Source organism: Eptatretus burgeri, chromosome 3 (genome assembly GCF_056783735.1).
Source record: "Eptatretus burgeri isolate ZD-2024b chromosome 3, Ebu_testis_v1, whole genome shotgun sequence".
NCBI classification, from domain to species: Eukaryota; Metazoa; Chordata; class Myxini; order Myxiniformes; family Myxinidae; genus Eptatretus; species Eptatretus burgeri.
Genome location: NC_140963.1, coordinates 133,441,498 through 133,469,271, shown reverse-complemented (window position 1 = coordinate 133,469,271; position 27,774 = coordinate 133,441,498). Strand labels below are relative to the sequence as shown.

Below are 27,774 nucleotides of genomic sequence, written 5' to 3'. Positions count from 1 at the left end.
TATTCATTTATTTCATCATGAATGCTTCAAAATTATAGAAATTACAGAAAAACTCCACTAGAATGTAATTAAAAATGCTTTAGGCATTTGGCTTTGCGTTTGTGCTGCGCTGTGTCAGTTTCACGATGCAGGAACCAGCAGAAATCGCCCATCATGTTCGGGTTGTGCCGCCCTTGGTAACGCGTCTCCATGAGTGAAATCTCTTGGTGGAATCGCTCGCCGTGCTCGTCCGAGACTGCTCCCAAGTTGTCAGGGAAGAAGTTCAGGTGCTGGTGTAGGAAATGGATTTTCAGGGACATCCTGGAGCCAAGTTTGCTGAAGGACTCCAGCAGCTGCTGCACTATTTCTTCATAGTTGTCCGCGCGCTCGTTCCCCAAGAAGTTGTCCGTCACAGCTTTGAAGCTCCTCCACGCTGCCAGCTCTTTGGGGTTTAGAGTTGTCGGAAAAGTTTCGTCCTTCATAATCTGTCGGATTTGCGGTCCAACAAAGACACCAGCCTTGATCTTGGCCTCCGACAAGGTGTTGCCAAACTTTTCCTTGAGGTATAAAAACCCACGCCCATTCAGATCCATTGCCCGTACAAAACTTTTCATCAAGCCGAGCTTTATGTGGAGTGGTGGAAGGAAAACCTTGGCTGGGTCGACAAGGGCGACATGCTTCACGTTGTGTCGACCAGGTACATGCTCTTTTCGCTCTTCCCAATCTTTCTTCGTCCAGTGATTCTAGTCGTCTCTGCTATCCCAGAGACAAAGGAAGCACATGTATTTCGTGTAGCCTGACTGCAGCCCTAACAACAGCGCCACCACTTTCAAGTCTCCGCAGATGTGCCAGTTGAAGTCATTGTACTTGATGGAATCAAGCAGCTGCCGCATAGTCTCATAGGTCTCTGTCATGCCGAACGCGTGAGCCAGTGGGACTGATGGTTTCTCGTTGCCATTGTGGAGCAAAACAGCCTTCAAGCTGTTCTTCCCCGAGTCGATGAAGAGGCGCCAGTCTGCAGGATCGTGATCACACCCAAGTTCTTTCAACAGACCGTTGATGTCACTGCAGAATGTCATCGTGTCTTCCATCTCAAAGAACTCAGCCATGTCTCTGTGACGTGCTCTGAACAAGGATATCTTGGTGTTAGGTTCAAGTAGATTCCACTGCTGCATCCTTGATCCAAGCAGCTCTGCCTTCGCCTTTGACAGCGAGAGATCTCTTACAAGATCATTTAAGTCTCCCTGGTTCAGAAGGTGTGATTCTTGAGTGTCGGGTTCAAAAGGTTCATCATCACCATCCTCTTCACCACTGCTTACAGCTATGTTCTGATCAGCTGGAGGTGTTGGAACGGGGTTCTCGTCATCATGAGGCACATGTTTACGAGCAGAGACGCAGTCAGCGTACTTGATGTGACCTTTATTCTTCTTGTTGAAGCCGGCGATGCTTGTGCAGCAGAAATAACAATCATGATGATTCTGTGGCTCACGCCATATCATGGGCACCGCAAATGGCATGCTCGCGCGCTTGCCCACCAACCACTGAGTCAAGGTTGTGTGACAGCTTGTGCAGCAGATGTGTGGTGCCCAGCTCTGTTCTTGGTCCCCCACCTTACACCCGAAGTAGTGAAAGTAGGCGGCCTTCATTTTCACTGCTGTAGATATACTTCGCTGTTGATCTTTTTTGGTATACAAACCACAGACATAACAGAAGTTGTCAGGATGATTGGTACAGGAAGCCTACTCATCTTTATCTGAAAGAAAGAAATATAACACAAGTTAACAACAATTGTACGAAATAGACATGTTAAAGACATATGTAAATTTCATTGAAATCCTGACTTCTAGGCAATGGGAATATTTCTGTTCCTGAAAATCCTGACGTGATACAGCAAAACGGTTATGATTTTTGAAATCAGCGTACCCAAATTAGTCTTAATCACTTTACACATCTCCAGTAAAAAAAAAATTTTGAAATTTGTTGTTCAGTGTTATTAAACAGAGAATATGCAAAAAAAAAAAAGAAGAAAAAACTGTCTCAGCAGAGAACTAATCTTCAGCACCATTGCTCATAATATCAACAATCTCCCCACATTGTTACCAGTGATGGCACCAAGCTTATAACGTCATCTTCTGATACGACTTCGTCATCTGGTTCACAATTGCCTTTGACGTAATTGAGATGCAACTGCCTCGAATGCTAACTGCCCCATCAAGCTGACCATACGCTGGCTGCTTCATTGTAAATTAGTTACAACTGTCTCAATTACTCGATACCCAATCAAGTCAGTCATCAATAATGTTCGATACGAGATCTCAACATGCCACACACTGTGACTGCTGCCCTGGCATCCAAATTCAGAGATTGCGTTGACTGCGGCTGACCCCGTGCAATATGGGAATAATTAAAGCTATGGATAAAAGTTGTAATGTACATGTACGTATACATGTAATATGATTTCATACACATACTTGGGCCTATGAATACACATTTGTATTCATAGGCCCAATTATTCCCACCATGGAAGGTGTTGGCCAGATAATGGTTTTTCCCCAAAACTTACACGACCTAATTGACCAGGCTTGATGTTCGACTGAATGTGACGGGAATTTGTCATTTGTTCAGGGTGCAGGTGATGACCCGACTGCTCTTCCCGAAAGCCACCGTGCAATGTTTAACATCCACCAAGACAGTTCCTCCAGTTGGATGTCCTTTTGATGGACGGCATGCACACTGATGACTCACCCTGCGAGAGAAACACCAAGATGGCAGCTAATCGCTGGGTCGAGATTTTAAACCAGGATAGACAGCTCATGAGGTCAATGACATCAAATATCTTGGTGGCTGGGTTAACACAACTGCTCAAGATATCAAAGAAAAGCTGTAGCATGGTGAGCTTGCAACAAACTTTCAACAATATGGAAGTCGACGCTCTCTTGGCATATCAAGGAATGACTGTTCATGGCACCAGTTGAGATTGTCTTGCTTTATGGAAATGAAGTATGGACCCTCACTGTGATCCAAGAGAAGGGACTTGATGGATTTGAATCAAAGGACTTGATTTACTCAACTTATCAGTTCAGCTTTCAATATCCCTTGGTCTGAACACTGGACAAATAAAGAGGTCTGTGGTTCTCTTCTACGACCGTTGGTTTAAAATTAGGAGAAGACGTCTCAGGATTGCTGGGGCACTGCGACTGCCGCAAAAAAAAGGAACCTGCTTCCAATCTTGTACTTTGGACACCTAAATATGGAAGGCCTAAGTGGGACAGACAGGCTCTCAACTACATCAATGTGTTGAAGATGGAGAAACTGCACACAGCAATGCTTGATCGAGAGGACTGGAAGCTAAGGATCAATATTATCTGAGTTTGTCATGAGAGCAGATTTAAAAAGAAGAAGAAGACAGCTCAGAGGTGAGTGTACATAATTCGAGGCTATCCTTCGATATATCAAATGCAGTTACTTATTATCCGTCCGATTACGCCGAGCTATTTCATGAGACCCAGTGTGTACAGGAGCAAGTCGGAGAAATACTGCGGCATTTAATCAGGAATTGAATCATAGATAACAAGAGACAAATGGTCAATGTTGAAAAAAGTTGGAGGTTATAAAATGAGGAAACTTATATCCGTTAGCGATTCATTGAAACCTAATGCAAAGAAAACCAGACAAATCTGATAGGTCATCAGCGATCATCAAAAATGTCGATTTTAATACGTTAAGGATGTTTTAATAATCAAGATGATTTATTAATGGTAATACAAATCAAGTGGCTCACCATTGGATTGGAAGACAAAACACAATGGAATCCTACACAATAATACGCTTATTCTGTGTTTGTTTGTTTGTTTGTTTGTTTGTTTGTTTCTCCCGTCTATCCAACGACATTCTCTTAAACCACTCAACCAGGGACAATAAAACCCATTTCATGATAAAGGTCTTTGTCCGAGGAGTTCCACATTGACCTTGTATGATTATGAAATATATATTTTTTATAATTTAGCTAACTTAACTGATATTTTTATGGAAGGATTGCGAGATGATGGAATCTCGCGAGACCGAGTTGAAACACGTTTGTTTAATTTACTTTTAAGATTTTTCTTAATGCGCAAGAACATGAATGTTGTCAAGAATGGGAAGAAAGGGGGAAGAGCCTGTGAATTTAATGTTCCGTCGTTATTTACTTTTAACATTGTTCTTTACGAACGGAAACAGGACCAACACAGGCATGGTGGGCCAAATGGTCTCTTCCTGTGCCAAACTGTGTATCCTCATGTAATGTGAAGAATGGGAAGAAAGGGGGAGGTGAGGCCAGAGAGTTGGGAAAGTGAGGATGAGGTGTGTGGAGGGGGTTTGAGGACTTGGGGTTGGATGGAAAAAAGGGGGGGGGGGTTGAAGACTTGAAGTCACATTTTACATTGCACATAATTTATGTGGATCCCTGCTCGTGTGGAATAAAACTCTTCTCATGGGTAGCAGATAGTGAATGAGGTTGTATTCATCGGTATAAGAGTCGTCCATGTGTGTGATGGATGTGACAACAACTTACAGAGAAAAGAAATGCATGACCTTGATTGATGCAACTGCAAATACCATTTGCACAACCGGGATGTCTTTTCGAAGTGAACTTTTTGGATTCAAGAAATTTAGCAATTGGGGACACGAGAGACTGAAATGTCTTAATGGACCTCATGTCCTGCTAAACTGTTTACATAAGATACGTGGAGACGAAGTCCTACAACTTATGGTGCGCTTACATAAATCAAGTCGTGCTGATAGCGGAGATGCAGGTTATGCAAGATTGCTCCTTCATGAAGCTCCACTAAGCAGCTCATATCTTCGACGCCCTTTATGCTTGCTGGGTGCATCTCGCTCACCCGCGCTCGTCCAGAAGACCCTCGCGGCAAAGTGAATACCTGAAGAATAAAAAAAGCAGCATGTCCAAAAGGGAGGGGTTGGGGTGATGGGACATTAGAAACAGACAGTTACAAGACGTCAAAAAAATGAAAAATAGAGAAATAAACAATAAATAATCTCCCATTAAGTGGTTACCACTCCAATACCAAACAATAACTGGTTGCCCAAGTCGAGTGCCCACATTGAAGAAATATTTGAAACATTGCCATGATGCTCATTCAGATATGAGAATGAGTGCACGTTGGCAATTGTCAGATATTTAACTGACAAGATCACTCAGCAATCTCACTTCGGGTCAGTTGTAGGCTCAATTTTCCATTGGTTCCCATGCACAATGGACTAAAAAAAACCAAAAACCCGAAGACAAATTATATATTTTTTCAAACTGCGGTTTTATTTTGGTGACTCAGATCGGTGTCAAATAAAATGGAGCATCAACCGGTATCATTGATGGCGGCAGACAGTGGTGTGCTCCAACAACTCGGCTGGAGTCCGTCTGATGCATTGCGCGGGCCGGCGTTAAATTGCAGAGATAACAACTGAATTGGAAAATGGTGCAAACAGATCTCGTGGGCAAGTTTCCTCGCTCACAGTGCGGGAAGCAATGTTCGAGACGAGGTGCAACAGCTCCGAGAAACTGCGGTCCGAGCAGCCACATGTGGTTGCTATTAAGCCAATAAACACACATTCCATTCACGACCACTTGCTGACATCCAGGACAGCAGCGGCAGCCTCACCGGTCCCCACGCAGTGGCAATGACATTCCGCCCAGCAGGCCGCCTTGCCCCTTCGTTAAGTAAATAATCTTTGCAAAATTGCTAACCTAAGCCCTACTCATGACAGAGGAGACTGTGCAGGAAACTTCTACAATGTAAACACGTCGTACATGACGCTTTGTTGCAGCGGCTCGGGCAGGAATGTAATACAAAAAAGAAAATCTTCGTCTCCCGAGTCCGTTCGCTCAGGGCCCGTCGCTCACGGTTCAAAGTTGATGAAGAGCAACAATCGTAACGCAAGGCACACAACGTTCTGCCACCACAAGATGGTTCTTTCGTTTCTGGGTTTGCACACAATACCATTGATTCATTCTGAAGACAGATTTTGGTGGACAGAATGCATGGAGACACTACGTTTCAGGATAACATTCAGCATGTGTGTGTTTCTTTTTTTAGAATAACACTCAAGAACACCTCCGACCTGCAACATCAGCGCACATGATAGGTCAACGAAATGAAAAGGAAAAGTACTACAGATAATAACGAGCCACCAAGATGATACCTTTTGTCTGTGTTATAGATTATAAAGTGAGTTCTTCAACTTTCCATCCCTTGCTAAAAGACGGCAGTAGTTTAGCACACTTTTTTTTATCACATGCAATACCAGCAGACAGGTGGTCTGAAGTCGTGGCCTGAAGTCATGGTGAGCAGGTGTCTTGAAGTCCTGGAGGGAAGAATGGGACTGAACAAACTGGGGAAGTTGGTTCCACAGGCAAGAGGAAAGAGGAACAAATGAGGGAGGTGAGCAGTGAGCCTGGATTTTGGGAGTTCAACAAGAAGTGGGGTTACTGGCAGACCCTGTGTTTCCTGCAGAAACCTGGGAGAGACAGAGCCAAAAGATATGGCAGAGGGTGCAAGACCAAAAAGGAGGCGGTATAATACAGCGAGGCCACCAGCGGAGTGCTGATGAGTTCGCCCAGCTGGCACAGTGATCCTGCAACTCCCAGTGGAGCTCAACACGACTTCCACCGTGGCAGCACAGTGAGATTTTATTCTATTTTTTTTAAAGCCGAATGAAAATTACGCTTTTGCACGTTCCGCCCGTGCCAGGATTGTAAATCACTTTTGGAGGACAAAACTAAATGAATAAAAGATCCTATTGCATACCACGCCCGAATAGTTGAAGGAAAATTTGCCGTTTGTATGAAACTATCACAATCATGGATCCCCGAGTGCACTCTGCCAGAGTCAGCAGAGCCTCGACTCGCTTGCATTGCCAGCAGCGTAGGCCCCTCGTGGGCCTACATTAAGTTGATTACCAATTACAACCGTGTGGCTTTCTCCAACACAAACAGGAAATTAATTGATGCCCCAAAACTCGTTTCGCCTCGTTTTTAACCACATGCCCATGTTTACTCGGCCAAATGCATGGCGCCACAACAGATTCCGCGCACCGCCTGCCTGCACGGTGCGGGGCTCAGAGAGAGTGAACACAATGTGTGGAGAACACCGGGTCCTCTATCAATAAGGACGCTTCGGGCGGAACGAGCCGCCTCGACGTGGCTCTTCACTCCTCATCGAAACTTGATTCGGAAGAAAAATGTGCAAAAGCACAAATGTGTGAACATGCTCAATATCGATAATAATGAAACTGGTATTTCCACCAGACACCTTCCATGCAAGAGATATTGATCCAGGTGAAGCAACAGGTGATACTATCGATGTGAGGGAGATTGATTAATTTGGGGGGGGGGGCTTGAGAATGATCAAGGTCCATTGAAGAGCAAAAGCAGAATGGAGGGGAGAAAAGGGGAAAGGAGGAAACACCAACAGCAGAGTAGAAGTGAGGGTGAAAGTAAGATCAAGAGGAGAGGGAGAAGGACACATGGGAGTGAACAAACTGCACATAAGCTGAATGAAACATTAAAAGAGGAATGGGAAAGCAGGGGGAGGGAGCAAGGAGGGAAATTATCACAATCTGGAAAAGGGGAGTACTTGGCAATGGGGTCATTTGGGGGTAGAGAAGATCATGAGCATGTATGGGGAATGACCTGAAGTAGTGGTGAGCAGGTGTCTTGAAGTCCTGGAGGGAAGAATGGGACTGAACAAACTGGGGAAGTTGGTTCCACAGGCAAGAGGAAAGAGGAACAAATGAGGGAGGTGAGCAGTGAGCCTGGATTTTGGGAGTTCAACAAGAAGTGGGTTACTGGCAGACCCTGCGAGTCCTGCTGAAACCTGGGAGAGACAGAGCCAAAAGATATGGCAGAGGGTGCAAGACCAAAAAAGGAGGCAGTATAATACAGCGAGGCCACCAACCTGTCTGTGATGTGAGAGCAACAGGCCGAAACACAGCTTTATTTGAGGGCTTTCCTTCCCACAGCATCAAGAAGGGTAAGGAGTGAGGCAGCAGCACCAACCCAAATGGAAGAGCAATACTCCATCAATCTGTGAATGAAGGCCTTGTATGTTGTCAACAGTTGAAACTGGCCAAGGAAAGACCTTGGATGACAAAGGATGCCTAGTCAGCGGCTGGCTTTGGCCATCTTGAAAATATGGTCTGCTCAAGAACGATCATGGCTGATGGTGAAGCCCAAAAGATCGAGTGACCTCACCTCTTCAAGTGGTTTGTTTCGGAAGTAGAAGGGAAGGTTCGCCAGACGGTGCTTTCGAAGAGACAAGGTGAGTGTGTGGGATTTGTCAGGGTTGAAAGACATATTCCAAGTGTTGGACCAGTTCCTGATTCTATCAAGGTCTGCAGAAAAAGGAAGAGGCTGCTGTCTGCCTGTCTGTAGGATGAGAAATGATACGGCAGTGTGTGCAATCAAAGGGATCGGCAAGTTTTTCCAGGGCATCAGACGTTAAGAGCTACACGCTGAATACAGGAGTGGAGGGAGTCAGTGATCCATGAGAGGAGGTGGCCTTGGATGCCATGAGCAGAGAGTTTAGAGATGAAGACGGGCTGCACAACTGTATCAAATGCTCGAGACATGTGCAGATTGATGGCCCTGATCTCATGTCGGACAATGAAGATCTCCATCCATTGGTGGGAGAGTCAAAGTAGCATGTCCAAGGTGGAATGCCAAGGTCTGAAACCGAAGTGATGTCATGAGATCAGGCCATTGGAGAAACGTAAGGACTCGATGTCAACGGCAACGAGAACGGCACTCGGTGGAGTGCATACCTCCACCAGGCTGAACGGTTTACGTTTTGTAGCCCACCGATGGACCGGATCTGCATCCGTACCTCAACCAAAATCTAATCAGCTTGTTCTTGTCACCTGCCCAACTTATCCACCAAATTTTGTCAGAATCCATCCTAAAACTTTTTGAAATGTCATGTTTATATTTGGGTTTTTTTTTTTTGGGCCCCATCTCACAATTATGAAGAATCAAGTTAAAAATAAAAAAAAAACTCTCGAATCAGGATCCGGATCGACATCTTCACCAAAATCAAATAAATTTGTCCGCATCACATACTCAACTCGTCCACCAAGTTTCATCCAAATCAGTCGATGCTCACAAACAAGCAAGCAGACAAAGACAGGGGCGAAAACGAAACCTCCATCCACTTTCGGCGGTGGCAGTAACAGTAGATTCCATGACCTTGTTCATAATTGGAAGCAAGCTAATGGGGCTGCAGTTAAGAGATCCCGTTTTTGCACCGTGTGCGTGCATCACTTCACGTAATTAGGAGGGCAGATATCAGCATTGGATTCTGCAGAAAAGCTCAGAACGCAAAGCAAACTACCGTCGTCAACCTTCACTGCGATGAGTCCGCCAAGACAAAACCGGAAAAGAGCGTGGGGTTGTAGAGAAGTTTGACTGCCCGTTCTGTGTCTGCTCAGGCCAAGATATGGCTGCAGACATCACTCAGACTCGGAGACAGCAATGAACGGATCTCTTGCTAAGAACGAGTGACTTATCTATCTGAGTGGACATTCACAAGCAACAGTGACTGATAATAATCAAACAGAAAAATGTCTCCAACCTGGTAAGCTCGCTCTGTTGCAAGACCGACACCGACAGGTAAACAGATCAGTTTGGAGATTTGGGGGTTAGTGATTCCATCATGGAGGAACTTGCACATATGCATCAAGTCCAGGTCAAATAAATCAGGAGACATCATTTTACTGGTCCATAATACACAAGGACAGTAGACAGTGGACAAATGCATGCGGTCTGTTGGATTTGAACCTGGATTGCCTGCGAACTCATCTGGATTCAGACGATAACAGGAACGGGGCCGTTGTTGCTGCACAGCGAGTTGACAAGCGGTGAATCATCTCGATACACCGGCTTGATTCGACCTACACGCAAGAAAAGTGCTTTGATAAGCACGAGTTCAACACTTAAGCCGAGCATCTCGGCATCAGAGGCAAACTTGTTCACGTTGACGACACCCACCTGTACGACAAACTGGAGTCTGGTTTCAAGAATTAAAAGTAAGTTGTTACCTCTGCCACTGAAGGTGGTTGTAGGTTGTTTTCACTCCTGTCTGTCTGTCTGTCTGTCTGTGAACACAATTATGACGAAATTTGGTGGATGAGTTGCTTCGGTGACAAGAACGAGCCAATTAGACTTTGGTTCGAGTCCGGATCCAGATCAGGCCTATCGGTGGGATACAAAACGTAAACTGTTCAGCCTGGTGGAGGTGTGCGCTCTACCGAGTCATTGGTCATCACGTGGTATTTTACTGACGATTCACAGCACTTAAACAGAGGCCGATTTAGTTTCCAGAAGCCGAGAATCCAAACCCTGAAGACTCTGATCTTCAGTTTGAGTTTCCAGAAGCCGAGAATCCAAACCCTGAAGACTCTGATCTTCAGTTTGAGTTGGACCGACCCACAACCTTTCAGGTAAACAGTTCCCATGTTCTCACCACGACGCTGATATTAGCAGTAAGATTCTGATTCTCATGCACCAAACACTGTTGCAGAGCATCGGTGATGCCGAAGCAGTTTCTTGGCACGGGTTGTACTGCTGGTTTGCCATTGCCTTCGCAGCAGTAAGTTCGGGCAGGAATTAGTAATTTGTTCAGGGTGCCGGCGATAGCTCGCCTCTTCACGAAGGACACCATGGGATATTTGACATCCACCAACTGATGCCGGAAGACAGGAGGCACCCTCCTCAGAAATTGGATCATAAAAAAGAGCAAGCTCAAATGAGCTAAGATCCTCGTCCTCTTAATGATGACGTCATAAAAACGAATATGACGTCATTGTGATGTATCAGCTTTGCGATAAATTATCTGTGCTAATGCCCGGCTTGATTCCCGCAAACAAAATTCAAATAGCTTGCCTATTTTCGGAGATAACGGTACAGACGATTTCCATTAGCGGTGACATTATGACGTCAACTTTTTTCTAGGAGGAATTTCCAAAATCGGAGATGGTTACTGCCTGCGCGTGGGCTTTCTGCATATACATGGCAAGTTTCACGAAGATCCGATGAAAACTCTGGGTTGTGAAACAAAAAATGTCAAAAAATAGGAATGACTTCATAAAAATTGATATGACGTCATAGTGATGTATCATATGTGCAGTAATTCATCTCTGCTAATGCCCTGTTCGATTCCCGCAAACAGAATTCAAAAAGCTTGCCGAGGTTCGGAGATAATTTTTCAGCGATTTCCATTCGCGGAGATATTTTGACGTCATAACTTTTTTTTCTCGGAGAAATTTTCAAAATCGGAGATGGTTAGTGTCTGCGCAGGGAATTTTTACATATATACACCAAGTTTCAAGAAGTTTCGATGAAAACTGTCGGCTGTGAAACAAAAAAGTCCACAAGAAGAAGATGAAGAACAACAACAACAACGCGAGTCAGACGTAGAGATCCTCCACGAGGATCTAAAAAGCAGACCTAAGTCTCACGCAGCGTTTCATCGATGACCCATGGACTTCCTGAGGCCTGAGTTCTGTGAACTTTATGAAAACATTGAAGCTTGAACTTTAAAATGGAAACAATGTGTGTTAATGCCAAGGTACGCCGGTACGGTCGGCAAACTTATAATTCCAGCCTGAATCGAAGGGGCACTGGGTCAGTGACAAGGCTGAACATTACAAACTTAATATGTCATCAAATTTTACAAAACATTCCTTTTCTAGTTCGACATTCATAAATTTGTGTCAAGGTAAGCGCACCACACAGATGTCCTTCAGGATGTTTGATCTTCCAATGGACAGCCAGTCTGCTGCGCACCTTTAAAAGAGTGGTAAATAAATAAAGCAGGTGTGTGCGTGTGTGTGCGTGTGCACTTTTGGCTTCCCCTCGTAGATCTACAGTGACTGCAAAAGTACTCGTACTTTGAGGACAACATCTCTGGCACCATCTGGGTATTCTGGTGAGCCTCAATGGACTCTGGGCTTGATGGCGCGTGAGCAGACAGACAGACCCTCGACCTTCTCCAGCAAACGCAGCCCCAACACCAGGATGAACCATTCTTCGGGGAGAGCATTTTTCTGTTGATTTGCTGAAGAACACGGGCCAAGAATGCGCTGCACCTCTGTTCACGAGGACACATCTGGAATTCTGTGTCCGAATGGAGCAGGAGGCTTCCTGGGCTGTGGGAAACAAAGCTTCCCGTTGTACGAGATGCACGATTTGCAGGCCACGAGGTCTCCGCGTCCGCTCATCTGCGGAAGCTATCATTTCACTTTTACTCCAAACAAACAGCTCACTTATTCAGTCTTCGAGCATCTCTTGCACTAACCCACCTCCGTTATGTCTCATTTTTTTTTACCCTGACCTCGTTAGGCTTTTCAATAAAGTAAATGGTATTCAAGGGTGCCATCAAAAATCCCCGAGTTAAATAGGTCGGAGGACAATTGCTGTCCTCAACGATCAGCATGGTGGCCCCCCCACCTCCTCCCCCCCACCGTATAAATCCCTCCTTGATGTGGTCCCACCAGGCAACCACAACCTCTGTCACAGAACAAAATGCCATTAAAAGCCTCACCCAAAGTGCAGAGGTGATGACAAGTCACATGTTGACAAGAAAGGCAGTGTGAACAATGCTTACTTTCAGGATCATCCAAAGTGGCTTGGCTTGAGGCAGGAAGCATGCGGTGCATCACAAGATCACAGTGCTGTGCGAGTGTTCGAGTGAAGATGTTGGCACAGCGACATGGATTTACGAGTAGAATGGTGTGCACACACGAACAACCATACGCTTGGCTGTAATGTATGTGGTGTGGTAAACAAAAGAGTGTGCATTTTGGCTGCAATATTGGAAATACTGCGGTGTCGGCAGGATAGCCGAGAGGTATGCTCACTCGTCTCTGAGCTGTCCAGCATGGATTTGAATCCCGCCCCGGCTATAAAACGCCACGCCGGTGGTTCGTATGCAGGGCGAGGCGTCAATGTGTGTGCCGTCCCTCGGATGGACGTTAAACTGGAGGACTCACCAACAAGCACGAGCAGTTAGTGAATGTTAAACATCTTATGGTCCCCCTTTGGGAAGAGTTGGCAAATTATCCGCAGCACCTTGAACAACTTTACCAATTTCTGTGATCTTCAGTCTTAAATTGTGGAGGTTAAAGATCTCAACACACACTTGGAGTGAGTTCTACAATGGGTTGCAGTGTTGAGATGTGGACGTGGACTGATATGATATACTGAAGATTTGACATTAGGTTTTAGCGGGGGATGAACACGGTTTTAAGGTAAAGAATGAACAAATACAGACAGCACATTCACCTTCTGAGAAGACGCACTCGCAGACATCGCAATCACAACACAAACACAATCACCAATCCATACCTCGGCTATCCACCATTCCTGCCAATGTCCATATCACCTTCTATCCCCGATGCTGGAAACGTACCCGATTCAAATTTAAACCTCTCTACTGCTTCTGCTGCCACTACCTTTCCAAGGAGACCATTTCCATGCATTCACTATCCCGAGTGAAAGACATCTGCCGGACCACCCTGCCAATTCTCCTCTTCTTTACACTGATATTGCGTCCCCTGGTCCTCTCACTGTCCATACCCTTCCTTATCATCATCATCTCTCAGAACACCTCGTCGGAACCTTCTTTCCAATGTAAAAAGGCTTCTTTCAGTCGTTCTTCGTAGCTGAGTCGAGCTCGGCCCAGAATCAATCTCGTAGCTCAATGATGTACCCTCTCCATGACGGCTATATCCTTTCTGCGATGTGGTGACCAAAACTGTACACAATATTCCACATGAGGCCTCACTAAATTCCTCGACAGTGTTATCACTCTCTCTTGATTAATATAATTTATCAGATGATGAATACAACCAAAAACCGTTAGCTTTACCTATAGCCACTTGGTACCCCTCCCACCTCGCACCCCCCCCCCCAACCTCTCTCCCTTATCTATTGCCACCATCGGATACTTCCCCTGGGTCATATGCTCCAAAATTGCCCCTTGCATCATGTAATCCCTACTTTCATTATCCCTAACCATTCCCAACACCTTACATTTACTTGTGTTAAACCATCTGTAAATGTTTTTCCCAATCAAAGGATGAATACTTTGCTGAATCTGATCTCCCTTTCTGCTATTTATCTCACCCCAAGCTTTGTGACATTTGCAAATTTGGAAAGTCAGTTCTAAACCCCCATTTTCCAAATCATTCATTTAAGTGATGAATAATAATGGTCATCATACTGATCCATCAGATACCAAGTTGAAACAAACTACGCAAGAGCAGATCGAGCCTCAGGATGATGTTTCATCAGGTCAGGTCAGGTCAGGTATGGGAGGAAGCGTTGCAACAGCGGGTCGCTGCGTCCACTTTCCGCCGGTACTCCAAAGGCCTCCGTCTGGCCATCACCCAGGCAGATGCCTGGCCCATTAGCCATCTCCTTCAGATCCTGATCAACCTGCTGCAACCACAAGGCACGTGGTCGACCCATTAGCCTCCTCCACTCACGAGACTCCCTCGCTGAGAGAATCTGGTGAGCAGGATCAGCGTCAGGAAAACGAGCCACATGTCCATACAGCCACAACTGATGCTCACGGACTATACAGATAACAAATCTCATTTGAGTTTCTCTCAGCAACCGCTCGTTGGACACAAAATCCGACCAGCGATGGCCAAGGATTCTCCAAAGAGACCTGGTACTAAAGGAATTAAGTCTACGTCTCAGATCCCTGGTCAGAGTCCAAGTCTCACATCCAGAGAGCAACACTGGAAACACCAAGGACCTGAAGACTCAGACTTTCGTTCTCCTGCAAAGGTACCGGCAGTGCCACACCCCATGATCCAATGAATCCATGACGTCTATTGACTTCTGCTTCACAGCAAACAGAGACATGAATATCACTGCCAAGGTAAGTGAATCTCTCCATGACCTCAACATTCTCACCACAAACAGATACAGACAGGACAGCAACATCCAAGATGTCATTGAAAGCCTGGATCTTAGTTTCATCCGCGGTGCATTCAGTTCCTCAAGGCGAAACATCAACCAAAATCTCACTGCGATGTCATCCCAAATCTTGGGACTCAAGTCCATTCTCCCTGTGATAAAACCTTGATGTGTATGCTCGAAGCTCGTGGACCACGAATGAAACATCACCAAAGGAGGCTGAGCCTGCTCTTTCTGAATTCAAGTTTCAAGTTGGTGGAGTGGAGTTTCGTTATAATTGTTGGGCTGTTAATTTTCGATTTAATAGATGAAATATCACAGGGTAACGCTTTATGTAGCGAGGTTCAAGCAGGTAAACATGGTTGCTGTTAATGTTTTCTCATTACCTTTTGTTCTGATAAAAGATTTCAATATGTGTCAACGCAACACCACTATACTGGATCTCGTTTTGAACATTATCAATATTTGTCATTTCACATGATTACATGTAAAAATGCACTACGAAGTAGCACGAGCAGCAAAATCGGTTTAAGCATGTTTTCCTTTTGACAATCCACGATCGGCCATTAAAATCGGGTTACGTTTCTCGGGATACAGGTATACCCGAGGGACACCAACCTCCATCAAGAGAACAGACAAGAAGGTGTGGATAAGAGATGCGTGCCTTGCGAATGTTTCTCCGAGGTTAGAACATCAAGCATGAAGGCATGAATGAACGGGAACGGCACTCGGTGGAGCCAGGTTGAACAGTTCACGGTTTGCATCTCAGAGAGGCCAGATCTGGATCCTTCTGGATCAAAAATCGAATCAATTAGTCCTCGTCGCACACCCAACCTGCCCATCAAGTCTCGTCCAAATCTGTCCACAACTCTTTGAGATATCCGGCTCACAGACAGGCAGATAGACATGGTTGAAATCATAACCTCCATCCACCTTCAGTGGCGGAGGTAATGACGCAGGCGGAGAGCTCGCTGAGTGAAACATGCCACCAGACAGTGTTGAAGGCACAAGAAAAGTTCAAAGACACGGCCATGACCCGTTTCAAGTTCAGTGACTTCGTATATTGTTCGAGAGGAAAGGAAACATGAAAGGAGTTGAGCAACTGGGAGAAAAATCAAACCAAGACCACTGATCCATAAGACAAGAGAAACAAGTTGACGTCAGCAGCGATTACGATTCCATAACTTTAAGAGTGCCAGCAGCTTCACCTCCCTGTGTTTAAGTGAATCAGTCTTATGGTTTGAAGGTGATGTTCGAGTACTCTTGTGAACTTCAACTTTGCTACACCTTCAAAAAACATTGGCATAACAGATGTAATTTTAGATTGGAAGGTACATCGACATCTTTAATGGAATTTGGGCAAATGTCCTGGCCAAGTTGCAAAGTCTTTCTCAGGTTGAGACGCCTTGTTTCACGATGACCTTTCGGGTTTGGAACCACCTCCGGACATCCTCGAGGAACGACGTGTTTCCCATGCAACTTCAGATCAAATATGAAGGATGACGTACGACATCAACGCGGTTATTCCCCGAGTCTCTCGTGCAATGCGGTGCCCGGATGACACAACAGGACGTGAACCTCACAGTCGTATTCACAATCCCTGGTGAAATTCAGTGATTTGAAAGAATGGCAAATGGTGCTTGAAGTCTGAGAATGAGTGACTCGCACTGCAGATCTCAGAACCCCCCCCCCCCCCCACATCCTCAAAGCAAGCACATGTCCATAACCAGGACGTTGCTGTTGCCAGGCCATTCCTGGCATTTATGACAGCTGGCTTCTATAAAAGATAAGTCTGAACGTCTGGCAACATCAAAATGACTCCTGAAAATCCACGACATGCATCGCCATCTCGCAAGTACGAGAATATGAAATCATGCAGCTCGATTTGATCAAGTTTTATCCGTTGAAAGATCCGTCGTGTCGAGTTGATAACATTGTTTCAGTCACAAAACAACAAGGTAACTGAACTGGTCCGAGCAGAAAGATCAAAAAAGAAAAGCATGATCATTGTGGACCAGCGTCGCAAGGCCTTTAACACACAGCGATGAGGGACTACACACCTCCCCAACAAGCAACACGGACGTCAGCGGAGACGAGACGAATGGCGAGATGTTTGACATTCCTTCCATTTTCTCTTCAATTCGAAAAAAGGCAGCAGCGGAGTCGTCGCCTCGTGCTTCCAACGAGCCTGAGCAGTTCCGAGCCGTCCTTCCTCGCGCATTCCAAGTGTCGATCCATCGATGCGATGGGTCGTCAAATTTGTTGGAGTACTGGGAAGATATCTTGGTGTATTTGTGAAGATGTTTTGGTAAAAAAAAATTTAAGAAACCAAAGGCTGGAAGTGAGTGTTATTAATTAATTAATTGATAATAAAAGTGGGGTATACAAGAAGTCATGCAAATGGTTCACATGATGAAGCATCACCGCGAGCGATGGGGATGCTTGCCCATATAATTGTCCCCGAATTGCTATAATCATCACAAATTAGGGCAACATCTGTCATTTGTTAAACTTCTCTTTTGTTTATAAAGGCAGTCGAATGTCGGGCCCGGCCGGACCGGCTGGTTCGTGAAAGACTTGGCCCAAAAAGCATTCACTGGCTGATCCCACAAGGTCGTGGGAATAATTGGGACAGTAGTAGTAGTCGTCGTGAAAAAGCACATTTGGCTTCCAGGTTATCAGATACTGTGCCGACACTTTTGCCAGGACTTTTCTCGTTTCATTTTAAAATGTCAAGTCGTTCTCAATGTTTTCCACCATTTGGCATTCTTTACAAACTGCTACAGAGCCAGATGCGTGACCATTTGAGAGAACATTCACCCGATGTTTGCACAAAGGGCCTCGTCAAAGTACCAAAGCTACACCTAGCAACGGCTGTGAAACAGGTGGTGCCTCAAACTTTCCTGGTTTTATTCCCTATATTTTTGGCCAACCCATGCTTAGGCCAACCAACATTCTTGATGAACTAGTGTTTGTAGTCTCACGACTTCAAAAGTTATTTTCATTGCAACAAAGGTTGCTTTGACACCCCCAACCCCTTCCCCACTAGGCTTGCAAAGAAGGAAGCCAAGTACGGAAGAAATTACTGCAAAGGGTGAGAGGTTGGGACGGAGAAAGGCGGGGCAAGGAGGGGGCAAGGAGGGGGCAAGGAGGGGGCAGACATGAAAGAACATTCAAGGAAGACGAACAGACAGATTTTGGCCACAGAATGAAGACTTGCAGCAAAACTGATGAATTGTCTGCGAGCTTGACTGAGTCAAAGTGGTGAAGTATTCCGAATGTTATCCAAGCACATCAATATCTGCATGCAAAAGGCGAACGAGGAAATTTCAAGACGAGCCAACATTGCCGAACTCAATGTAGCCTTCTCTCTCCAACTTGCACAGATCGAGACTCAAACTTTGTTCAAGGGAAAGAGACATAATGTGTGGGAGCGGGGAAGTTGCATCGAAGAAAATAGGATGCACACTCCAGTCAGGGAGACTAATTACATGTTAAAAAGTCGAGGAGACCGAGGGGAGTCGGGTGATGGGAGAAAGAGAGGGGACAAAAAAATCAGCCATCTTTGAAAAATGCAACATGCAGGTGGGCCCTGACCCAATTTGAGGCAAAAGGAGGCACAAATTGCACCGTTTCTGGAGTTCCTGCACCTTAACTTCTCAAACCCTTTAGCGCCATATTGAACTCCAACATATGTATCACATTCGACTGAATGCTTGTGAATGCACGGGTAATGAGGTGTGAATGCTTGTGTCAGTGTCAGCCAGCTCGGATTCAATCACAAGTTCAGTCTGCTGGTTCCATCATCACTGCGGTGTGGGTATGCCGTTGATGCTGCATCCCCGATATATTCGGGTAGGAATTCAGACTCCAACCAAGATACAAAAACACAATGTCTTACTCTTCTTGAGAGGTACTAAAGTACTGTACGAGTTCAACAGGATGATGTAGAGCACCCTCTACCTTTCATCTCGTTGGTGCGAGTTTGATTTCCAACCAGTCGACAAACCGTGAGATTGGAACTTCACAGGTTCGGGTGTTGCATCACGAAGTATGGAGTCGATTGGATGTTTGTTAAGGTGGGTATCCCGTCTATCAGCATCGGCTGATTAAAGTCAAGGATGCCACAGTGTCTTTCATGAAGAGGAGGCAGGAGGTCACCAACAGCACCTTGAAAAACTTCCAAATTCCTGGCACCTTCGGCGAATCCTCAAGCCTGACCAGGCAGTTCGTGAAAGACTTGGGCCAAAAACATTTCCCAGCCGATCACGCAAGGTGGGAATAATTGGGGCTATCAAAAAGGAGGAGGTGGTAGTTGCAGCAGTAGTAGTTGTAGTGGTATAATGGGATGCTCGATGAGCAATTATCAGCAAAATCAATCAGTATTACATTTTATGTCAAGGTGCCAATAGAAGGACAGATACACAGGTCGAAATGATATATTTATTTATTTATATGCAGTCGGTGGCTGCTTGGCTGCATCATTTTATGGGGGAGCGGCAGTGCCGCTGACGGAAGGCCCCTTTACCAATAAGCTGGTACTTATATTACTGACCTTAGAAGGATGACAGGCAAAGTCAACCCATCTGGTGTTAGTTCAACAACCGACGGGGTTTTGAACCAAGAGCCTAAAATCTTAAACCAGCATGTTAACGGTTAAACCGACACCAAGTTTGTCGAAATTATAATTACTCATAAGTGACGGTCGCAATTAGTAGCAATTATTATCTGAATTTACAACAAGCGAGGAAGTGGCAACTATTATCTGAGTTTACAAGCTTGGAACTCATCTTTTGCCTCATCATCAGTTATCTGACCCACAGAAGGTCCGAGTACCATAACATCGCCCCTACCACTACCCCACATCCCGAGGAGGATAAAAGTACAACCAAATCAACTGGGGCAAAGGGAATACACTGGATGGTTTGCTTTTGCCTTCACAGCAGGCTCGTGGGATGGCAGGATAGCCGAGGGGTATGCACACCCAACCTGAGCTGTCTATCCTGGGTTTGAATCCCTATCAGCCGAGAAATAGCAAGAATAAATCATGTATGTTCCCTTCCTAGGAATTTCAACATAGGAGGCCATTCGACCAATCAAAGCTCACACCAGTTGCCAACATATGGTTGTTTGTTTGAGCTTTATCTGTTGAAAGCTGAGCGTCAAGTAAGGAAGCAGCACATGGAGTTTTAAGAGTTTTTTTTTTTTATCTGAATGTATACAAACTACAGAGTTGAGGCTCAAGGATGAGCTGGAACACAGAACGGAACCAGGACAGAACAGAACAAAAAGAACAGTAGAAACTGGGGAGGATGAGGAAAGTGGGGGCGACGGACATGACATCAACAACAGGGTCGAGGGACGAGACAGGAGAACTGGACAAGGAGAGAATAAGAGCAAGGGGAGGGCGAGGAGAGAGGGGATGAATAAGATGGATACAGGCACAAACTCAATCTGGAAGCGAAAAGTGTAGAAGAAGCATCATGCAACAAAACCACCAACAACAACAACAACAACAACAACAACAACAAGAAATTAAAATGAAAATTGAAGAGATGGAGGGTGCACAGTGGACACCTGATAACCTGGAAATATGATGGGCTTGAGGAGGGTGTTTTTTGTTTTTTTTGTATTCAACGTCGAGGCTCATATGAGAGCTCACACATGGAGCGTACAACAAGGGGAGCAGCAGACGAGAGGGAAGGGACAAAACAGTGGGGAACAGAGACATCAGGAGATCTGTGGAAGGGAGAGGGATGGGGTGGGGAACACGGGGTATGCAAGATGGACACCACAGGGACTTTCAGGAAGGAAAGCAGGGAATTTGAAGGAGGTGGGCTTGGGGTGGATTGACGGGGGAAGAAGAGATCGTGGTTTTGGATGGGGGAAGATAAGAGGTGGTGGTGAACAGCTGTTTTGAAGACCTGGAGGGAAGAGTAAGCCTGGTGTTAGCTTAGTGGTTAGGGTGGTGGGCTGGGGATCTTAGAGTCCTGAGTTCAAGCCCCATGAGCCGCTGAATTAATACCAGGTGGGGTTGACTCTGCCAGTCATCCTTCCGAGGTCGGCAAAATGAGTGCCAGCTTGGTATCCTGTGTTAGAGTGGCGACCCTTCCAGGAGTATACCCAATAGCCAAGGAGACTGCTTAGTCAGCACCAACGCTCTGCACAGTGTGTGCAACGCTCAAAATCTGGTGATTTTGAAGGCTTTGGATTCCACTGCACAAAGCTGTGAGCAAGGCCAAATGGGAGATAAGTAAGCCCCTCAAGCTTGCAGATGGAGGCCTTGGAGGTGGATAAAAGTTCAGAGGCACAAAGGAAAGACCTTGCATGACAGAGGCTGCCCAGTTGGCAACTGGCTTTGGAGGTCAACTTTAATGTGCAGTTTGATGCGATGTGCAGATGTGCAGAAAGAGCATGGCTGATGATGAGGCCCAAAGTTTGAGTCACTGAACTTTTGAGAGGCGTGTTAAGCAAGTATATGCGAGGGTCCGTCCAGAAAGACCGAGTGGGTGTATGAGGTTTGTCAGGATTGAAAGACATTGCAAGTATTAGACCAGCTGTTGATTCTATCAAGGTCTGCAGAGAGGGAAGAGGCTGGTGCCTGCCTATTTGAGATATGAGGGATGCTACAGCAGAGGGTAGAGTCATCAAAGCAATAGAGGATTTTCCAGTGTCAGAAATGTTGTTCATGAAGATATGAAAGAAAAAAATAAAACTGGGTCCCAGCACTGCCTTAGGGGCACCCCAGCCTTGACAGGGAGAGGACATGAGCATCTTGTTGACAACTGCACCCTGATCCCAAGAGTGGAAGAAGTCGGTAAGCTATTAGAGGAGATGGTCTTAAATGCCATCGGCAGAGTTTGGAGAGCATGGCTTAGTGCCAGATGCTATCAAATGCCAGATGCATGGCTATCAAATGCTCGAGACATCCAGAGATACGTCCCTGACCTCATGTCTGAGATGGAGGGCTTTCATCCATTCTTCGGTGAGCAGAAGCAGCATATCCAAGGTAGAATCCACATTGGAGATCTGAGATGAGGCTGTTGGGCAAAAGAAAGGGTTTAATGTCAACTGTGATGATGGATTCCATGCCCTTGCTGATGATTGGAAGCAAGCTGATAGATCTGCAGTTAAAAGGATCAGTTTTTGCACTTTTTTATGTGATGCTGTGATGTTGACTGATTTCCAAGCAGATGGAAGATGACCGAGGGTAAATGATAGGGTGAAAAAAAATCAGCAGAATGGGTTTTTAAGGAGACGTGAGCTGATGCCGTTCGGGCCAGTTGCAGAGACTGTCGAGGGTTGCCAAAGACTTCTCCACGTTCTCAGATGAGAAAGGCGCAGAGTCCAGCAGCAATTGGGTATGACTGTCTGCAGGGATTGAAGGGTGACCCGCTCAGCCTTCTCATGAGCAGAGTCAGCTGTGGTGTCATTTGAGGTGAGCAAAGGGATGGAAGGGGAGCACACTCCGGAGATCGAGTTGACAAGGCACCATCAGGACTTTGCAGAAGGAGATGTGTTTGAAAGTCCAGTCATTAGGTTGGACAGATGCTGTTTTCTGGCTCTCCTGAGAGTGGACACGCACTTGATGTGGGGCTTTCTGGATTTATCTGCAGTTGCCTTTGGTTGGAGTTGCCTTCCAGGAACAGAAGGCAAATTGTTTCAAGGCAACTGCTTCACCGCAGTATTCAGTGTACCAAAGGTAAAGAAGGAGGGTATGATAACTGTCGATGAGATGGGATGAATCTGTTCATCAGAGAAAGCACAAACTACTGTGGAAGAATTCCCAAGCCGCATTAATATCAGGGGTGGTGCAGATGAAGTGAGATGGTAGTTGATCAGTCTTGAAGTGAGATGGCAGTTTGTTGTCCCGGGCAGTCAGCTTGAGTGAACTGTGAGATTGGCCAATGCTGAGGAGGCTCTCTGACAGTCGACAGAGAGATGTTTACTCTCACAAGCATATCATCAGATGAACCAATTGGAGCAGAGAGCAGGAACACTTGCGGTGAAGATGAGCAAGAGACACCAAGATGGGAGAGTGGGGAGCAAGGGGGAAGATGTGAGGGGTGGAGAAAGGGGTAAGATGGGAGGGGGTGGAGCAAGGGGGAAGATGGGAGGGGGTGGAGCAAGGGGGAAGATGGGAGGGGTGGAGCAAGGGGGAAGATGGGAGGGGTGGAGCAAGGGGGAAGATGGGAGGGGTGAAGCAAGGGGGAAGATGGGAGGGGTGGAGCATGGGGAAAGATGGGAGGGTGGAGCAAGGGGGAATATGGGAGGGGGTGGAGCAAGGGAAAGATGGGAGGGGTGGAGCAAGGGGGAAGACGGGAGGGGTGGAGCAAGGGGGAAGATGGGAGGGGTGGAGCAAGGGGTCATATGGAAGGGGTGGAACAAGGGGGAAGATGGAAGGGGGAGGATGGAAGGGGCGGAGCAAGGGGGAAGATGGAAGGGAGCGGAGCAAGGGGGAAGATGGGAGGAGATGGAGCGAGGAGGAAGACGGGAGGGGGTGGAGTGAGGGAATGATGGGAGGGGGTGGAGCAAGGAAGAAGATGGGAGGTGAAGGAGATTATGTGGGTTAGGGTACCGATGTGGGGGGTTTAACACCATAATCTCACACTCATTACAAAAGCAGCCTAGTTTGAGGACTCAAAGGGCAGAAAGACGAAGACAAGCTTCACAAGTGGGGTGGTGGGATGGATGATTTGGGGCACAAAGAAAGACAGTAACATATGAACGTGATGGAATATGGAACACATTGTCTCGCATTCCAGGTGTTAAACAGAAAAGGGAAGAGGAGGAAGCAGCATCAGAGAAAGACATTTTGGAATGAGAGTGTGGGAAGATCAAACATAAAATTTGTCATTTAAATGATTTGTATCGACGGAGAGCAAGGGTAGGAGTTGGAATAAAAGAGGGGATGAGGGAGGAAAAATATTCGGGACTGAATGATTGAACAATGACATCAAAATTAATGAGAATAATGAAAGACTTATTTATTTATTTGTGGTTATTTACAGAAGGAAGAAGAACGAGAAAAAAAATCTATTGTCAAATGAAAGGAGAGGAGCGGGCTCATGGTTTGATTGTGCAATCAGAAGATCACAACAACGAAGCTCACATCTTCTTGAGCCAACCCAGACTGTATTGGCAAGAGGGAGGGTCTGAAGTCTTTTCCGAGAGATTTTACGCTACCCACATGGCCATCGGATCAGATAGTTTGTCGGCTTTTTGAACGGAGATCCGTCGTGTGCCAGCGTCGTCTATGAACTGACCTGACCTTCGGTAACCGTTTCCAGGTGATCTCAGCTTCCTGGCAATTCAGAAATTTGAATCGTCATAACAAAGAAAGAGCCACTTCAACGGCGACCGTTGGCTGCAACCGCAAAGCGCTTCCAGCTGTTGAGGCCTGCAAATTAGCCAGATGGGACAGTGGCAGAAACATGGTGCAGACAGAGGGCTTGGCATCATGACGGGGACTTCCGTCTTGAGCATAGATTTATCTTTGGTTTAAAGTAAGGTCTGGTGAAAGCTTGAGACAAAGAAGACAGGTATCGACATCGAGGGAGTTGCAAGTGTGTCCTTCATGACTCGTTTTGTGAAGGTTATAATTATAAATGCCTGGTGTTAGCTTAATAGTTAGGGTGGCAGGCTTGGGCTCCAAAGGTCCCGAGTTCAAGCCCCATCAGCACCTGAATTAATACCAGGTGGAGTTGACTCAACCTGTCATCCTGCCGAGGTCGGCAAAATGAGTACCAGCTTGCTGGGATGATTGATCCTTTCGAGTATCCTGCGTCGGAGTGGCGACCCATCCAGGATTGTGCCCAATAGCCCAGGAAACTTCCTCGGTAGCACCGACGCTCTGTACAGAGTATGGTCCCAGTGGATGGATGGATGATTACAAACTTGGTTAAGGAAAGTCGAAAATTGGGGGTGGAGGGTGATTGGAGGGGCAGTGGCTAAAAAAAACCAGTTGGTGTCAAAGCCACCCAATGCTCGCCTGTTTAAACATTTATCGTTTTTAAAAGACGAGTCGAATAATTAATATTTTTTATAAAGCATTGCAGTGAAGTATAATTATAAAGCAATATATGTATTTGTATATTGTAATCAGTAACAAGAGGGCAAGTGAGCACAATATACACCCAAACAAGAAGGTATATACAGAATTGTGCTACTAGATGGAAAACAGCATCCTGGTTGCAATGGCAACCACTTGAGATGACGAACGTATGTCGCTACACACCGTCTCCACAGTCTGTACCTATGTACCAAATATGAAACGTGAAAGTTGAAAACTTTGGGAGTTAGAGTGCGGACAGGAACGGACGGACAGACAGACAGACAGACGGACGGACGACCGGTATCACATAATACGCCCCGATATATATATATATATATATATATATATATATATATATATATATATATATATATATATATATATATATATATATATATATATATATATATATATATATATATATATATATATATAACGGGCGTATAAAAAAATAGTGTGGTAGATTAAAACATTAGAAAGGAAACTGGAGGGGGAGCACTCCGGAGAGTGCAAAACCTCCGCCGCCAATACTGCTGGGTCACTCAAGTGAACCTTATATCTTATTCATTAAATATAATGTCAACAGTGCTGACAGAATTATAGTTCTTTTCTCCAACATTTTTTTTTGGGGGGGGGGGGTTCGAAATCACTTAAAACATGCAGAAATGCAAAAAAAGAAATCGAAATTTTGTTGAAAAAAAAGTTTCAAAATTTTTTTTTCTCTAACAATTTTTTTTGGGGGGGTTGGAAATCACTTAAGACATGTAGAAATGTCATTGTAGATTTCGAATGGAAAACTATTCTTCCTTTTGGCGATGGTTTACAGAAGGAAGAAGAACGAGAAAAAAAAATATTGTCAAATGAAAGGAGAGGAGTGAGCTCATGGTTTGATTGTGCAATCAGAAGATCACAACAACGAAGCTCACATCTTCTTGAGCCAACCCAGACTGTATTGGCAAGAGGGAGGGTCTGAAGTCTTTTCCGAGAGATTTTACGCTACCCACATGGCCATCGGATCAGATAGTTTGTCGGCTTTTTGAACGGAGATCCGTCGTGTGCCAGCTTCGTCTATGAACAGACCTGACCTTCGGTAACCGTTTCCAGGTGATCTCAGCTTCCTGGCAATTCAGAAATTTGAATCGTTATAACAAAGAAAGAGCCACTTCGACAGCGACCGTTGCCTGCAACCGCAAAGAAAAAAATTTTCTCTAACAATTTTTTTTTGGTGGGGGGGGGGGTTGGAAATCACTTAAAACATGTAGAAATGCAAAAAAAAAAATTTTCTCTAACAATTTTTTTTTTTTGGTGGGGGGGGGGGTTGGAAATCACTTAAAACGTGTAGAAATGCAAAAAAAAAATTTTCTCTAACTTTTTTTTGGGGGGTGGGGGTTGGGAATCAAAACATGTAGAAATGCAAAAAAAAAAAATTTTTTTTTCTCTAACAATTTTTTGGGGGGTTGGAAATCACTGAAAACATGGAGAAGTGCAAAAAAAAATTTTTCTCGAAGAATTTTTTTTTGGGGGGGGTGGGGGTTGGAAATCACTTAAAACATGAAGAAATGCAAAAAAAAAAGAATTTTTTTCTCAATTTTTTTTGGGGGGTTGGAAATCACTTAAAACATGTAGAAATGCAAAAAAAAAAAAATTTTCTCAAACAATTTTTTTTTGGGGGGGGTCCAAGTCCAAAATCTAATGGCATGATCCTTGGACCATACCTAACCCCCCACCCCCACCACCACCAAGTTTCGTCAAAATCCGTCGAGGAGTTTTTCCGTAATACAAAAAATTTAACATTTTCACGCTCACGCCGGGGGTATCGCTATAGCTCTCTGTTCTTCGAACAGGCGAGCTAAAAATGAGAGAAAATTTTAATGATAAAAGGAGGAGAACGGATAATTGCTGGAGATAGATATGAAAAGGAGGGCAGTGCAAGAACATTAATAAATAAAAGAGGTTGGGAAGAGACAAAGGTCAGACTGGAAGGGTAACCTCGGGGTATATCCACTCCCCTCTGCACTGTCTATCCAGGGTTCGAATCCCGACCTAACTATAAACTTCCTTCCTGGTGTTTCGCAAGCAGGGCGATTCATCAGAGTGCTTCTGCTCGGCTGGAATTTAAGCTGGGTGTCCCATCGACTGGTACTGCCTGGTGGACAATGAAGATCTTACGGTGTCCTTCGGGAAGAGTCGGTGAACTATTGCCAGCATCCTGAACAAATAATTAAATTTTGCGCCAAATATCAACTGGACTTTGTACAAAGCCAAACCACCCAATGCAATCTTTGCTTTGAGGCTACTTTGGCAGTACAAAATCCGTTTTCGAGAACACCAGAAAGAAGGGATAAAGGGAAGGGAATTCAGTTAAGGGGCATGTATGTGGCATAGGGGTGGCAGGTATCAAAATTCTGTCACATTTGACCTCCTCAACGATAAAGTTAAAAAAAAAAATTAAAAAGAAGATTACCACTAAATCAGTTTGTCTATAATAAGCTTTCCAAAAAGGTCGTCAATTTCCCAACTGAAGGGAAATGGTTGCACCAAATCACATTTGACAAACCGATAACACTGTCATGGGTGGCTCTACCTGCTACAGGTGAGCTCTTCACACACATAGGAGAATAAATAACAGATGAAGCAGTGTGAGACACTTGCGTCAGAGCTGGGATATCGCACGAGTCAGTGCGTCTCAGCATGACAAGGTAATGGCTTTTGGTCTGTCATGAATATCACAAATGTCTTACACAAAAGGAACCATCGACAAAAG

The 27,774-nt window shown here is 45.3% G+C and overlaps 1 protein-coding gene across 2 annotated transcripts in view; it reads right to left on the bottom strand.

Annotated features, from left to right (window-relative positions):
- Positions 1-27,774, bottom strand: part of LOC147031009 (unconventional myosin-X-like) — a 265,336-nt gene that overhangs the window by 130,308 nt on the left and 107,254 nt on the right. For both annotated transcript variants that reach the window (XM_085875663.1, XM_085875664.1), the window contains one exon: positions 4,740-4,898. In XM_085875663.1, coding sequence (XP_085731789.1) covers positions 4,740-4,898 — 159 coding nt within the window. The remainder of the gene's footprint in view (positions 1-4,739; positions 4,899-27,774) is intronic.